Genomic DNA, 12,579 nt, shown 5'->3' with positions numbered 1-12,579 from the left:
CTGAGATTTTTTTATTTAAAAAAACAAGTATGGAATAAAAAATATCTTTCACCAATTCTATGTAAAAATCTTTTATGCCATTTGAAAACAAAGGAGCAGTCACAGTCGCACTGAACCATATTTGTTTTCGCCCTTTTTTCTTTTTTTTTGGCGATTTCCTTTGGCTAATATAATATCACAAGCCTTTTGTTTTCTTGTATTTCAGTTAAAAAAGTTTGACTTTAGAGAAGCCTTAGGCTTTGAAAGAGGATATAACATGATTCTCTTCACATGGGAGCTAAGGAGACACTCTTTTGGTGAGATATTAAATAGTGTTAGTTGTCTCATAAAGATAAAACAGAGTCTTCAACATTACATCAGAGTTCAGACAGTCTATGGACCAACAATGCAACAACGGCCTATGCAGCATTTCAATATCATAAGATAAGCAATCATCGCAGTGCAATACAATAAGCCGATTACATAAGTGACTACTCAAATCCGGGTAACCTCAATAGGCTCAAAAGTTTGTCTTGCTTATCTCGTTCTTATTTAAAGGAACATTTTGGGGTGTTTGGGGAGAAGCGCCTTTGGATAAGTCCCTAAGGGCACCCTGAAATTATAAATGTCGTCAATTAGACAGACTAATTATCGAACCAAAAGTGCTGCAGAATGAATTGAGAAGCAAGTATCAGCTTGCCTTGTTTGCCCACATAAGTCCACATGCATTGCAAAGTGTTCTAGGCCCTGCAGGTCCACGCCGCATCATTGGAGTTGACTTCTCGCCGATTCCACAGTGCCGGCATCTGACAGGTTCCAGAACCATTCAAAGAAAGTAACATCAGATATGTTGATTATCATTTACAAAGACTTAAACGATAGCTGTCTATTCCAAAGTCACTATCTCATTTGCAGGATTCAAAGATTAGTTCATCACAGCCTGTTTTAAGCAATCATCTATCAGAGCAGTTATTTTGCTGCAGGCATGGGAGAGCATTAGATAAGAATTTGTTTGTACTTTGTACAAGTCCTTCAATGTTACAAATTAGTATAGGCCATACCTATCCTACATATTACATACGAAATGCGTATGCCTTGGATCATTGATAGATTTCAGAGTTCTAGTACCTCTACAACGTTTCTGGAAGCAAAACAACTTCTTAAGATGCTTAGCAAACTCATAATCTCTATGTTAAGTTGGTTCAGATTAATAAATAAGTCAGATACTTGAAGTTTAAATTCAGAGCATTTATCAACTTACGAGATCTCTTGATTCTGCGCCTCGCTACCTTCTATAGCCCAGGTTTGATTAGACCCCCAGCTAGATCCAGCCGATGCAGCTTCATCATTGTTCGACTTAGCAGATGTGAACTGTCCTTTATTGCGTTGCATCCTGTATACCGGAAAAAGCAAAAGCAAACAAAGAGCAGACCTTAATTACGAGGGTGCAAACTCAAAAGTTTTATCACTAGACTAAGTTGTTGATTTAGACATAAATGTACCTCAAAGCAACTTCCTTGCGGACTGTATACCGAATCTTCTTATCAAAATTCCTACCTTTTCGCTTCTCTCGAAATCTAACCAAAGAAGCTAACCGCTGTGGAATACTAAACCTTTGAGGAGTACCAGGTAAACCCTGTATCATTTTTTTGTCAGCAACGCACGAAGGAAGTGAACTAATGCCCCAAAAAAAGTATCAAATGTCTTATTACCAATGCCCTATTGTTCTGATGAGCTGATCCTAGGCTTGTAGGGGGTGCTTGAGGTAATTCTCGTCCACCCAATAATAGAAGCACGGCTTGAACCTGCAGCAAATTTTTGAAAAAGAAACGAGAGGCACTCATTAGACTCACTAAGTGGAGAACACACACCAACTAGTCAGTTATAGCCCAAATAGATTTATAACGAGAAAATAAAAACTGAACTACCTTTTCAGGCAACACACTGTCAAAAACGTAGACTTGGCCCTGAAAAGACAGTGTCAATTGATCTCCTTGTTCACTACCACGGTCGACTACTTCACCACGATTGTCTGTTATATTTCCCGGGTGAGAAGGAATGTCTGCTTCCACTCCCTCACTCATCCCACCAGCATTGCCACCATCAGCATGGTTATCAACCATGCCGCTTCCATTGTGGATGTGATGCAAAGCATGATGTTCATATTGCACATGCATTGGATCTTGAGCTTCTCCAATGTGCAGTCGAGCATTGCTTCCATGAAGGTCCTCCATGGTTGCTATTCATCAATTAACCTGGTTCAAAAAGTGAAAGAGAAACAAATTTACATGAATCTGGAAATTTCAAATATAAACACCTAAGTTTCAAATACAGAAAGGGTTAGAGCAAATAAGCACCATTCAAGGGCGGATCAGCCAAATCAGATCAGCTCTAAGCAATACATCATTCACATATTATAACCTTTCTTCCTTGGTTATCAGAGCAACTTACACAAATCATCTCTAAGCAAGACTATACAGAAATCGAGGAAATCTAAAGGACTTGTAGCTTTGATAAGAAGTCAGAGTAGAAGGTCAGCACCTTCAATAAAACATATAGATGAGAAGATCCGATTTTGGACATCATCTCAAGTAACAACAACCAGAAAACCTAATTTTGAACATTAACAGAGACACGAAGTTCCAATTAACAAGCAACAGAACCTAATTGCATCAACCAGATCCAACCAAAAAGTTTCTAGCTTTCTACTCTTTAAGCCTAACACAGACCACATCATACCAATTCCACAATCTAACTCTTAATTTCAACCAAACAAATAACCTAAGAGACAAAGCAAACTCCTGCAACAAAGCTATCCAAAACTATTGAAACAGCTTACTCATTACGATAAGAGAAACCAAATAAGACTTCAGATGAGGTACCTAAATCGTGGGAGCAACACCAGATGAGAATAATGAAGAATGTCGAAAGACTCCAGGAGAAACCAAATACACACGACGGAAACGGTGAAGAAGATGATCAATTGAAAAGCTCGGAAGCGATGAACAACAACCCAAAAAGGAGAAGGGACACCAAAGACTAGAACACCAGCGAGACGAATACAGAACCGGAGAGAGCGTGAGAGAGAGAGAGACGGAACGGTGAAGGGGAGGGGGCTAAAGAGACTCGATTTATTAATTTATTATCAAAAGAATAAATAAAGGAAAGTGATGGAGAAAATAAATAATTTGTTTTTTTCTATTTTCTTTCGTAAAGTTTCGTTCTTTTTTCGTCTTCCTTCTACACTACAACTTAAAATCGGATCTATATAGCTTTGGCTACCTGAGAAAGCTAATCTCTTGTACATCTCTCTGTTCTTACTCTTTCGGATCAGAGGATTTCGAAATTTGAAAGCTTTGAGCTTTTTGTCTTCCTCTGTTTCATGGACACTGATTTCTCAATTAGTCTCTGTTTTTGTTGAGTGGTGGGGGTGAGATCAGATGGCGAGAAGTAGATCGATCAGTGGCTATGGGATATGGAAGTATTTGAATCCTGGGTATTATCTCAGAAGACCGAGACGTTTGGCTTTGCTTTTCATCATCTTCGTCTCTGTTTCTATGGTTGTCTGGGATCGTATAAATCTTACCCGAGAACATGAGGTATGTTCTTTTCATAGGTTATGGTTTAGGCCTGGAATGGTTTAATTGCCTTCATAGCTTTAAGGTCTATAAGTGAGATTAAGAACGATGGTATCTTAATTTGCTAGAAAAGAGGTCTGGTTAATATTTTGTGGGCTTAATTCAGCAATTCCTGATTAAGAAACTATGTGACCAAAAGTTATAAAAAATGGGGGCATTAATTGAATTATTCACTTGTCTTGTACTGTCTCTGTCTAATAGTTTTATTTTGTCTTGCAGGTTGAAGTTTATAAGTTAAATGAAGAAGTTTTACGGTTGGAGCAGATGGTATGATATAAATTTTCCTCTAACTCTAGAATTCGAGGATTTCTTTGGTTAAGTCAGGACTCTGTTTCCGCCTTTTCTTCCATCTTCGTGTGCACGGTTGTTTTATTTGATACGTATGCATCACTAGAGTATGCTTCTTTTCTGCAAATATGCATGTCGAAGCCTACTTAGTATTAGATGGACTCTGAGTAACTTAGACCTACTGAATCTTGAGGACTATGGGGGTTTGTAACGTCTTTCTACTGTTTAGCTAACTAGCTATATTTTCTGCTAGTTAGAAGAGCTTAAAGGTGAAGGAAATAAGCCTCTGAAGACTATGATGAATGCCCCAGAAGATCCAGTTGAAATCCAGCGAAGGCAGAAAGTTAAAGAGGCAATGATCCATGCCTGGAGCTCATATGAGAAGTATGCATGGGGAAAAGATGAGCTTCAGGTAAAATATTAGTTTCAAAATAAAATTCTCCATTGCCTGTACATTATCTAGTGACTATGGGATCTACGAATCAAATATGATCTTAACATTTGATGCCTGCTCCTTCAATATCGTGGAGCCTTTTGTTATGAACTTATCTGAAGTAACTACACTGTAGTATTTTGTTAAGTACTAATATTATTTTCTGCTTGCACTCTGTAAAAACTCTGTTGGTCTGAAGCTATATTTGTTTCTTTCCTTTTTTATTGTCAGCCGCGGACAAAAGATGGCACTGATAGCTTTGGTGGTCTTGGAGCAACTATGGTAGATTCATTAGATACACTCTATATAATGGGTCTAGATGAGCAGTTTCAAAAAGCCAGAGAGTGAGTAATTACAGGCTCTTCATGATTATGCGTCCTTTTTTCTAAGTCGCATAACTGTTCTCATCCATTAACAAATTCCAATTTCTTACGGGCCAATCTTTGTCCATCTTATTTTGGTCTGGTCTTCTATTGCAGTTGGGTTGCAAGCTCATTGGATTTCGACAAGGATTATGATGCCAGTATGTTTGAAACAACCATAAGGTTGCTTTAACAGGTTTACTGTGGTTGTTTTGTGTATTTATCGTAGGAAGAGTCAGTTCATATCCAGTTATTAGTTGGTTCTTGATTGACAAGAGTTGTAGAAGTGGAACGGATATATTTCATCTGCTTATGTTCTTCTCTTTATTTGTTTTCAGAGTTGTAGGGGGACTTCTCAGTGCGTATGATCTCTCCGGGGACAAAATGTTCCTTGAAAAAGCTAAGGATATTGCAGACAGATTATTGCCTGCATGGAACACTCCAACGGGTATACCTTACAATATTATCAACTTGAGAAACGGAAATGCTCACAATCCTTCGTGGGCGGCAGGGGTGAGTCCTAGATTACTGACTGCCCTGTCTGTTGTATTGTGTCATCATGAGAACAAGACATTGGATGTAGATCTTCTTAAAGCCTGACATTAGATGCACATTTTTTTCGTTTCTAGAGATCATGGCCATTTGCTCCAGCAACTGTGTGCTCTTGTTCTCTAGTTGAATTAGGTTTCTGATCATGTTTCTCAAGGACTCCTTAAAACCAAGTTCTGACCACTTTAAGATGCTTCAGCCCAATTTTAAAACTGAGATCTAGAATCACCAGAAACAGAATCTTCTTGTTTCTCTTTATGCAACCATTAAAATTCTTGTTCGAGGCTTATACTTTAAAGAGGTGTTGCTTTTAGAGTTGATGGTAACTATAGTTTCTTTACTAAAGATATTTTCTTTCACTAGCACTCACATACGACATGTTTGGAATGGGTACCAAGTGCTATGGGGTTTAGATATGTTTAATCGACACATGTAGTCTGTCAGTTTTAGCTTATTGTTCCATGTTTTTTTCTGTACCAGGGAGACAGTATTCTTGCAGATTCCGGCACTGAGCAGCTCGAGTTTATTGCCCTTTCCCAGAGGACAGGGGACCCAAAATATCAGCAGAAGGTACATGTGTGGTTTATAGATCATGGTTGATAATAAGTTTGAGTATGTTCAGCGCATGGGTGTGAAAAGAGGGCAATCTATTTGCATTAGTATTAATGCTGAAGTAATCATTTGCTGCTCAAGATTGACTTGTTTGTTAACTCGTGTCTCTCAGGTAGAGAAGGTTATTACAGAACTGAATAAAAACTTCCCTGCTGATGGTTTACTTCCCATCTATATAAATCCGGAGAACGGTAATCCATCGTACTCTACCACAACATTTGGTGCCATGGGAGATAGGTAGTTTCTTCCACCAAATCTCATTGTCTGTTGATTGGATTTCTGACCTGACTTTACTCACTGACAGTTAATAATAATTTGGTTTTACAGCTTTTATGAGTATTTGCTCAAAGTTTGGGTGCAAGGGAACAAAACATCCGCGGTGAAACCCTATAGGTAAGTAAAGCTCGATGCTGATATATATATACACAAGTACTTCCAATAACAGCAAAATTGGTAACGACTAAGTTTTTCTCAATGCAATGAATTCAGAGATATGTGGGAGAAATCAATGAAAGGTCTGTTAAGCTTGATCAAGAAATCAACACCGTCATCATTTACATATATATGTGAGAAGAACGGAAATAATTTGATCGATAAGGTAAATACTATCTATCAAATATCATTTCTCTACGTTGAGAACTTCGCGGGTATGACATTGTTTCTTTCTCGATTATATTCAGATGGATGAATTGGCATGCTTTGCTCCTGGAATGTTGGCTTTAGGAGCTTCAGGTTATGGCCCTGAAGAAGAAAAAAAGTTTCTTTCACTCGCAGGAGAGGTACATTAGAATCTCAAATGTATTTAGAGCTTTAGTAAAAGTTTCTGCTATCTGCTTATTGCTGTTTCCTCCCATTTTACTGCAGCTTGCTTGGACTTGTTATAACTTTTACCAATCGACACCAACGAAACTCGCGGGAGAGAACTATTTCTTTACTGCAGGCCAGGTTGGTAAATAACGGGTTTATTTTGCGCATCTGTGTTTGTAAGTTAGTTGGTTGGTTTGGTCATAAACACACAAGCATGTGATTGTTACAGGACATGAGTGTTGGAACATCTTGGAACATTTTAAGACCAGAAACCGTTGAGTCGCTGTTTTACCTCTGGCGATTAACTGGGAACAAGACATATCAAGAGTGGGGATGGAATATATTTGAAGCATTTGAGAAGAACTCTCGCGTAGAATCTGGATACGTAGGCTTGAAAGATGTAAGTTTCTTCTGCCAGGCTGACATTAACCAATCAGAACCCTCCTCGAAAGGGCATCTCCATCTTTCGGAAACTTGCATCGTTGTTTATGTTTGCTTCTCCATTTTCAGGTCAATTCAGGTGCTAAAGACAACAAGATGCAAAGCTTCTTCTTAGCTGAGACTCTTAAGTATCTCTATCTTCTCTTTTCGCCTTCATCGGTTATTTCATTAGACGAGTGGGTTTTCAATACAGAAGCTCATCCACTTAAGATTGTGGCACGGAATGATCCGCGTAAACCAACTATAGCGCTACGCCAGAGGCGGTTTGGTCATCAGGTTAAGGGCTAGTAGACAGTTTCTGCTCAAATGGAATTTGATAATATATTCAACAAAGGTTAAGGCACAATGTTGTATCAGTTTCGATAACAGATAAAGAACAGATGGACAAAGTTTTTGCCGCAATTAGTAGTACTTTACTGTTTCCTATGATTTTTGGATTTGTAGAGGAGACTTCTTACTTGACTATCATTTTAAGATTTTAAACACTTTGCAAATGAGAACACTCAAGATTGACCACAGAGAATAAAAGCATGAAGAAGGCTCTGAGCAAAGTGAGCTTGATCCGATGAACCTGAGACAACAACCAGTCCTTCAGTAGCCCCTGCTTTTGGATCATGCACAACCACATTCGCTCCTGATACCTATTTGTTTTGGTTTACAAACTGTAATCAGATGCAGCCTTTCAAAAGGATCGTCTGCCCATATATACTATTGGCAACTTACCTGCTTAATGTAATTCAGGTTACTGCAGTTCTCACCATAGACATGGCTTAAGTATGCTTGAGGAACCACAATCTCCACATTTGCGCTTGTCACTGCTGGATTCTCACTGCCACACCATAACCAAAAGGCAATCATATAAAATTAGTGGATAAACTTGCATTCGATAAGTTTCTGGCATTCAAAGTCATTTAGTTTAAAGTGAACAAAGAAGACGACATGAAAGTTACCTGCCAATGGGTTCATTTCTCAAAGCAAACCCATGGTTTACATCTGGAGGAACCATACCACCAGGATGGCCATCAACAACCGGCTGGCAATTGAGAAATATTAATCAGAAAAAGGACATGAAAGATAAACAAGGAATAAAAACTATTGATTTAACATACCTGCGGGGTCCAAGACATTGGGGAAGGTGGCCTGTCAAATCCAGGACCATGACAATGTCTTTCTGTATCATATGTAACCATTAGACATAATCAAGAACTGAGATAGATGCATGTATCAACTGGTAAACATGGGTTGGGAATAGATCAAATACCATGGAATGGTCCTACTGGAGAATGGTAACGATCTGGAGATGCTGGATACTGTCTCGGTCCAAATGGAGGAGGCGGTTCTGGATGCGGACCCATGAACGGCGGAGGTGGACCACCCATTCCTTGAAAAGGAAGTCTTCCAGGAAACATCGCTTCACGAAGCCTACTTGTTATTTGGAACAAAGCATCTTGAACAGTCTTTACATTGCCAATGACCTACCAAACCAGAAAATTGTTGTCAAATTTACAAGAAAAGTGCTGACTCGAGAGAAACTTATCAGAGTATAGATGTTATATCTATTATTTACCTGTACAATCTCATCATGTTGAGATTCATACTTTGTAGCTTGATCTTTGGCAAAGACGCGTATGCTGGCACCAGTTGCTCTCCTCATTTCACTTATTACATGACCCCCTTTACCCAACAAACGACCGATATATGGAGAATGTACAAGAAGCCGAGCAACAACTGCAGCACTAGGCTCAAATCCAATGTCAACGATTCTGTTATGCACACGCATCACACCATCTTGAGCAAGAGAGTGCCTTCTCTCCAAGTTCTACAACAATGCAGACTGATGAGGCAGAAGTATTCAATGATACACATAAACCATTCTTTTGGATCGAATAAAACATACCTCTCGTGCGGATATCACAATAATACGCTCCTCCGTATCATGAGTTGGATCAGACACCTTGATGGACGCACCAGTTTCGTTTTGCAGACCACGAACCACAGCTCCACCTTTCCCTATCAAGCTTCCAACTTTATCAGCGGGGCATAACAGCCTAAACGCAACCTCCTCTTCAACAACAGGTCTGTTAAAAGGTCCAACATCTTCAGGCATTGGATTAGGAGGAGGAGGGTGATCCCATTGAGGATGAAAGTCCATAGAATGATACTCAGGCGGATAACCAGGCTGAGGAAATGGACTCTCTTCCCAAGTTGGAGGTGCACCACTCTCTTGAAGACAGTTCGTAACCAACAAAAGCACCTTCTTTACACTCGAGAACTTTCCAGTCATCTTCATACCAAAAACATTAATCAGCCAAAAGCACTACTTAAATTGAATTTGCCACAAAGAAAAATCAGCCAAAAGCACTTATACTGAATTAGCCACAACTATACAAGAACACTGGAAAGGACTAACCTGAATCACAACATCTCCAGGGAAAGCACAAGGAGGAATCTGATCAGTAGATGAAATCCTAACAGTAGCTCCACTATCTTCTTCAAACTTCTGAACCATCATCCCTCCTTTACTCATCATCAAGAAATCAACTTGATTGCTTCTAACGATCATCCTACACAATCCTTCACTCTCACCTTTATCCAATTCAACACCGTCGGCAGAAGCAGCATCGTCACCAAACACTATTCTCTCTAAAACCCTAAGCAAAGCCATCTGCGCCGAAGACGGCGCTCCCTCGTCAACTCCACCACTCGTCCCAGCACACTCGCTCCCTTTCTCTTGCTTCGGCTCTTCCGAGCTAGGGTTATCCGAATCGCACACATTCGAGTCGTCCTTCTTCTTTCCGCTAGGTGCGATGATCAACACTACTCGCTCTTCTGAAGGAACGGGTATGTCATCGATGACGCGGATTTTGGAACCGGTTACTGATTGGAGGTGGCGAATCACAGAGCCGCCTTTTCCGATTATTGCACCGGTTCTTGAGGCGGGACATAGTAGGCGGAAGTGTACTGACTCTGTCGCCGCCGCCGGTACCGTGGCCGGACGCTTAGAGGAAGAGAACTCCATTAGCGTAATAAACACAACGGCGTCATTTCGACCTTACCATTTAACTCAAAGTGTAGTGTTCAAAATTATCCTGATTTTGGTATATAGTTTAAAACAAAATAAAAATTAATTATATTTGCCCAAAAAAACAAACATAAATTTTTGTAAAATTAATTTTGAAGTTTTGAAATAATTTTTTTTAGTTATATAAGGTATGAATGGTAACAACAGTTAGTGCGAATAAATTTGTCAGCGGTTTAGTCTGCCCCAAAAATAAAACGGACAACAGACTATTGCGGACCAACTTTATTTATATACAAAAATGGTCCACAGTTGGTCTACAACAGTTTTATTTCTATTATCTTTAAACCGTATTGCTGCGTACTGCATTTGATAAATAGTAAATAAAAAGCGGTTTAATTCGCTGATGGATTTGTCCTTGAGTGTTTAATGTATTAAAAGTTATAATTATAATTTAATTTCGTCCTTGGAAAAAGAGAGAGGAAAAAAAAAAATTCATTGTGTAGTCAAAATTTTCATGATTTTTTTTATTTTTTTTGTACTTAAAATCATTTATTGGTTTGTTTGCCAACTCATTAAAATCATTTTGAATTTATAAAAAAAAATTGAAAACTGAAAAGAAAAAAGAAAAAAGCAAAACGAAGAAGAAGACAAGAAAACCTTTAACCTCTGTCTCTCTGTCACTCGACTTCAATGTGTTTACTTTTTCTCTCACTACTACTACAGTAGTGTCCTTCTTTCTCTCAATGCTTATCTTCTGATTTTACGAGGAAGAAGAAGAAGAAGAAAAACAAAAGGGTTCTTCTTTTTTTTTTTTTACTTCTTTCTATTTTTTTTTTAGGGTTTTATAGTGTGAAGCAGATCCTGAGATTTCTATTTTTTCTGGGGGTTGATGTTGTTTTGTTTGAAGATCTAACTTAGATCTAGTGGGTTTTGAAAAAACAAAAAAAAAAAAATCAAAACTTTGCTAGTTTCGAAGATGCAGAGACCACCTCCTGAAGATTTCTCCTTGAAGGAGACTAAACCTCATCTCGGTGGAGGCAAAGTCACCGGAGACAAGCTCACGACCACATATGACCTCGTTGAGCAAATGCAGTATCTCTATGCTCGTGTCGTCAAGGCCAAAGATTTACCTGGTAAGGACTTAACTGGTAGTTGTGACCCTTACGTTGAAGTTAAGCTTGGTAACTACAGAGGAACCACTAGGCATTTCGAGAAGAAATCTAACCCTGAGTGGAACCAAGTTTTCGCCTTTTCTAAAGATAGGGTTCAAGCTTCTTACCTTGAAGCTACTGTCAAGGATAAAGATCTAGTTAAAGATGATTTGATTGGTCGTGTTGTGTTTGATTTGAATGAGATTCCTAAGAGGGTGCCTCCTGATAGTCCTTTAGCTCCACAGTGGTATAGGTTAGAAGATGGGAAAGGTCAGAAAGTTAAAGGAGAGCTTATGTTAGCTGTTTGGTTTGGTACTCAAGCTGATGAAGCTTTCCCTGAAGCTTGGCACTCTGATGCTGCAACGGTTAGTGGAACTGATGCTTTGGCTAACATCAGATCTAAGGTTTATCTGTCTCCTAAGCTTTGGTATCTTAGGGTTAATGTGATTGAAGCTCAGGATTTGATACCGAGCGATAAAGGGAGGTATCCTGAAGTGTTTGTGAAAGTGATTATGGGAAATCAGGCACTCAGGACTAGAGTGTCGCAAAGCAGGAGCATTAATCCAATGTGGAATGAAGATTTGATGTTTGTTGTAGCTGAGCCGTTTGAGGAGCCTTTGATTCTAAGTGTTGAAGATAGAGTTGCACCGAATAAAGATGAAGTCTTGGGGAGATGCGCGGTTCCGTTGCAGTATTTGGACAAAAGGTTTGACCATAGACCCGTGAACAGCAGGTGGTTTAACCTCGAGAAGCATGTTATAATGGAAGGAGGAGAGAAGAAAGAGATCAAATTCGCCAGCAAGATTCACATGAGGATTTGTTTGGAAGGAGGGTACCATGTACTTGATGAGTCTACACATTACAGTAGTGACCTCAGACCAACTGCAAAGCAACTATGGAAGCCTAACATCGGTGTGCTTGAGCTTGGGGTCTTGAATGCGACGGGTTTGATGCCTATGAAAGCTAGAGAGGGTGGTAGGGGGACCACGGATGCGTACTGTGTGGCAAAATATGGGCAGAAGTGGATCAGAACCCGGACAATCATTGACAGCTTTACACCAAGATGGAACGAGCAATATACCTGGGAAGTCTTCGACCCTTGTACAGTTGTTACGGTTGGTGTGTTCGATAACTGCCATCTACACGGTGGTGACAAAAACAACGGAGGAGGAAAAGATTCAAGAATTGGGAAGGTGAGGATAAGACTCTCTACTCTCGAGGCTGATCGAGTCTACACACATTCATATCCTCTTTTGGTGCTACATCCTAATGGAGTCAAGAAAATGGGAGAGATCCA

At 39.4% G+C, this 12,579-nt stretch overlaps 4 protein-coding genes across 4 annotated transcripts; 2 read left to right on the top strand and 2 right to left on the bottom strand.

Moving 5' to 3' along the window:
- On the bottom strand, positions 301–3,114 carry LOC104742675 (GATA transcription factor 28). Its single transcript, XM_010463692.2, has 7 exons — positions 2,862–3,114; positions 1,908–2,234; positions 1,692–1,784; positions 1,482–1,615; positions 1,241–1,372; positions 680–785; positions 301–592 (listed from the first exon to the last, which is right to left on the bottom strand). The coding sequence occupies exons 2-7, from the start codon at positions 2,211–2,213 to the stop codon at positions 500–502; spliced, it is 864 nt and encodes a 287-aa protein (XP_010461994.1). The 5' UTR covers positions 2,214–2,234; positions 2,862–3,114; the 3' UTR covers positions 301–499.
- Positions 3,201–7,574, top strand: LOC104742673 (mannosyl-oligosaccharide 1,2-alpha-mannosidase MNS1). The gene is made up of 14 exons (XM_010463690.2): positions 3,201–3,578; positions 3,837–3,884; positions 4,159–4,317; positions 4,570–4,682; positions 4,818–4,883; positions 5,039–5,213; positions 5,730–5,819; positions 5,974–6,098; positions 6,189–6,254; positions 6,351–6,459; positions 6,542–6,640; positions 6,726–6,806; positions 6,898–7,068; positions 7,179–7,574. Exons 1-14 carry the CDS (start codon positions 3,420–3,422, stop codon positions 7,395–7,397), a joined length of 1,680 nt encoding a protein of 559 aa, XP_010461992.1. The 5' UTR covers positions 3,201–3,419; the 3' UTR covers positions 7,398–7,574.
- On the bottom strand, positions 7,445–10,190 carry LOC104742674 (KH domain-containing protein HEN4-like). The gene is made up of 8 exons (XM_010463691.2): positions 9,520–10,190; positions 9,007–9,393; positions 8,677–8,928; positions 8,371–8,584; positions 8,219–8,280; positions 8,060–8,142; positions 7,833–7,938; positions 7,445–7,750 (listed from the first exon to the last, which is right to left on the bottom strand). The coding sequence occupies exons 1-8, from the start codon at positions 10,126–10,128 to the stop codon at positions 7,613–7,615; spliced, it is 1,851 nt and encodes a 616-aa protein (XP_010461993.1). The 5' UTR covers positions 10,129–10,190; the 3' UTR covers positions 7,445–7,612.
- Positions 11,108–12,479, top strand: LOC104744058 (FT-interacting protein 1-like). Its single transcript, XM_010465083.1, has 2 exons — positions 11,108–12,257; positions 12,334–12,479. Exons 1-2 carry the CDS (start codon positions 11,108–11,110, stop codon positions 12,477–12,479), a joined length of 1,296 nt encoding a protein of 431 aa, XP_010463385.1.

Source organism: Camelina sativa, chromosome 14 (genome assembly GCF_000633955.1).
Source record: "Camelina sativa cultivar DH55 chromosome 14, Cs, whole genome shotgun sequence".
Classification (NCBI taxonomy): Eukaryota; Viridiplantae; Streptophyta; class Magnoliopsida; order Brassicales; family Brassicaceae; genus Camelina; species Camelina sativa.
The sequence above is the reverse complement of the archived record's forward strand: the minus strand, read 5'-3'. Positions and strand labels throughout refer to the sequence as shown.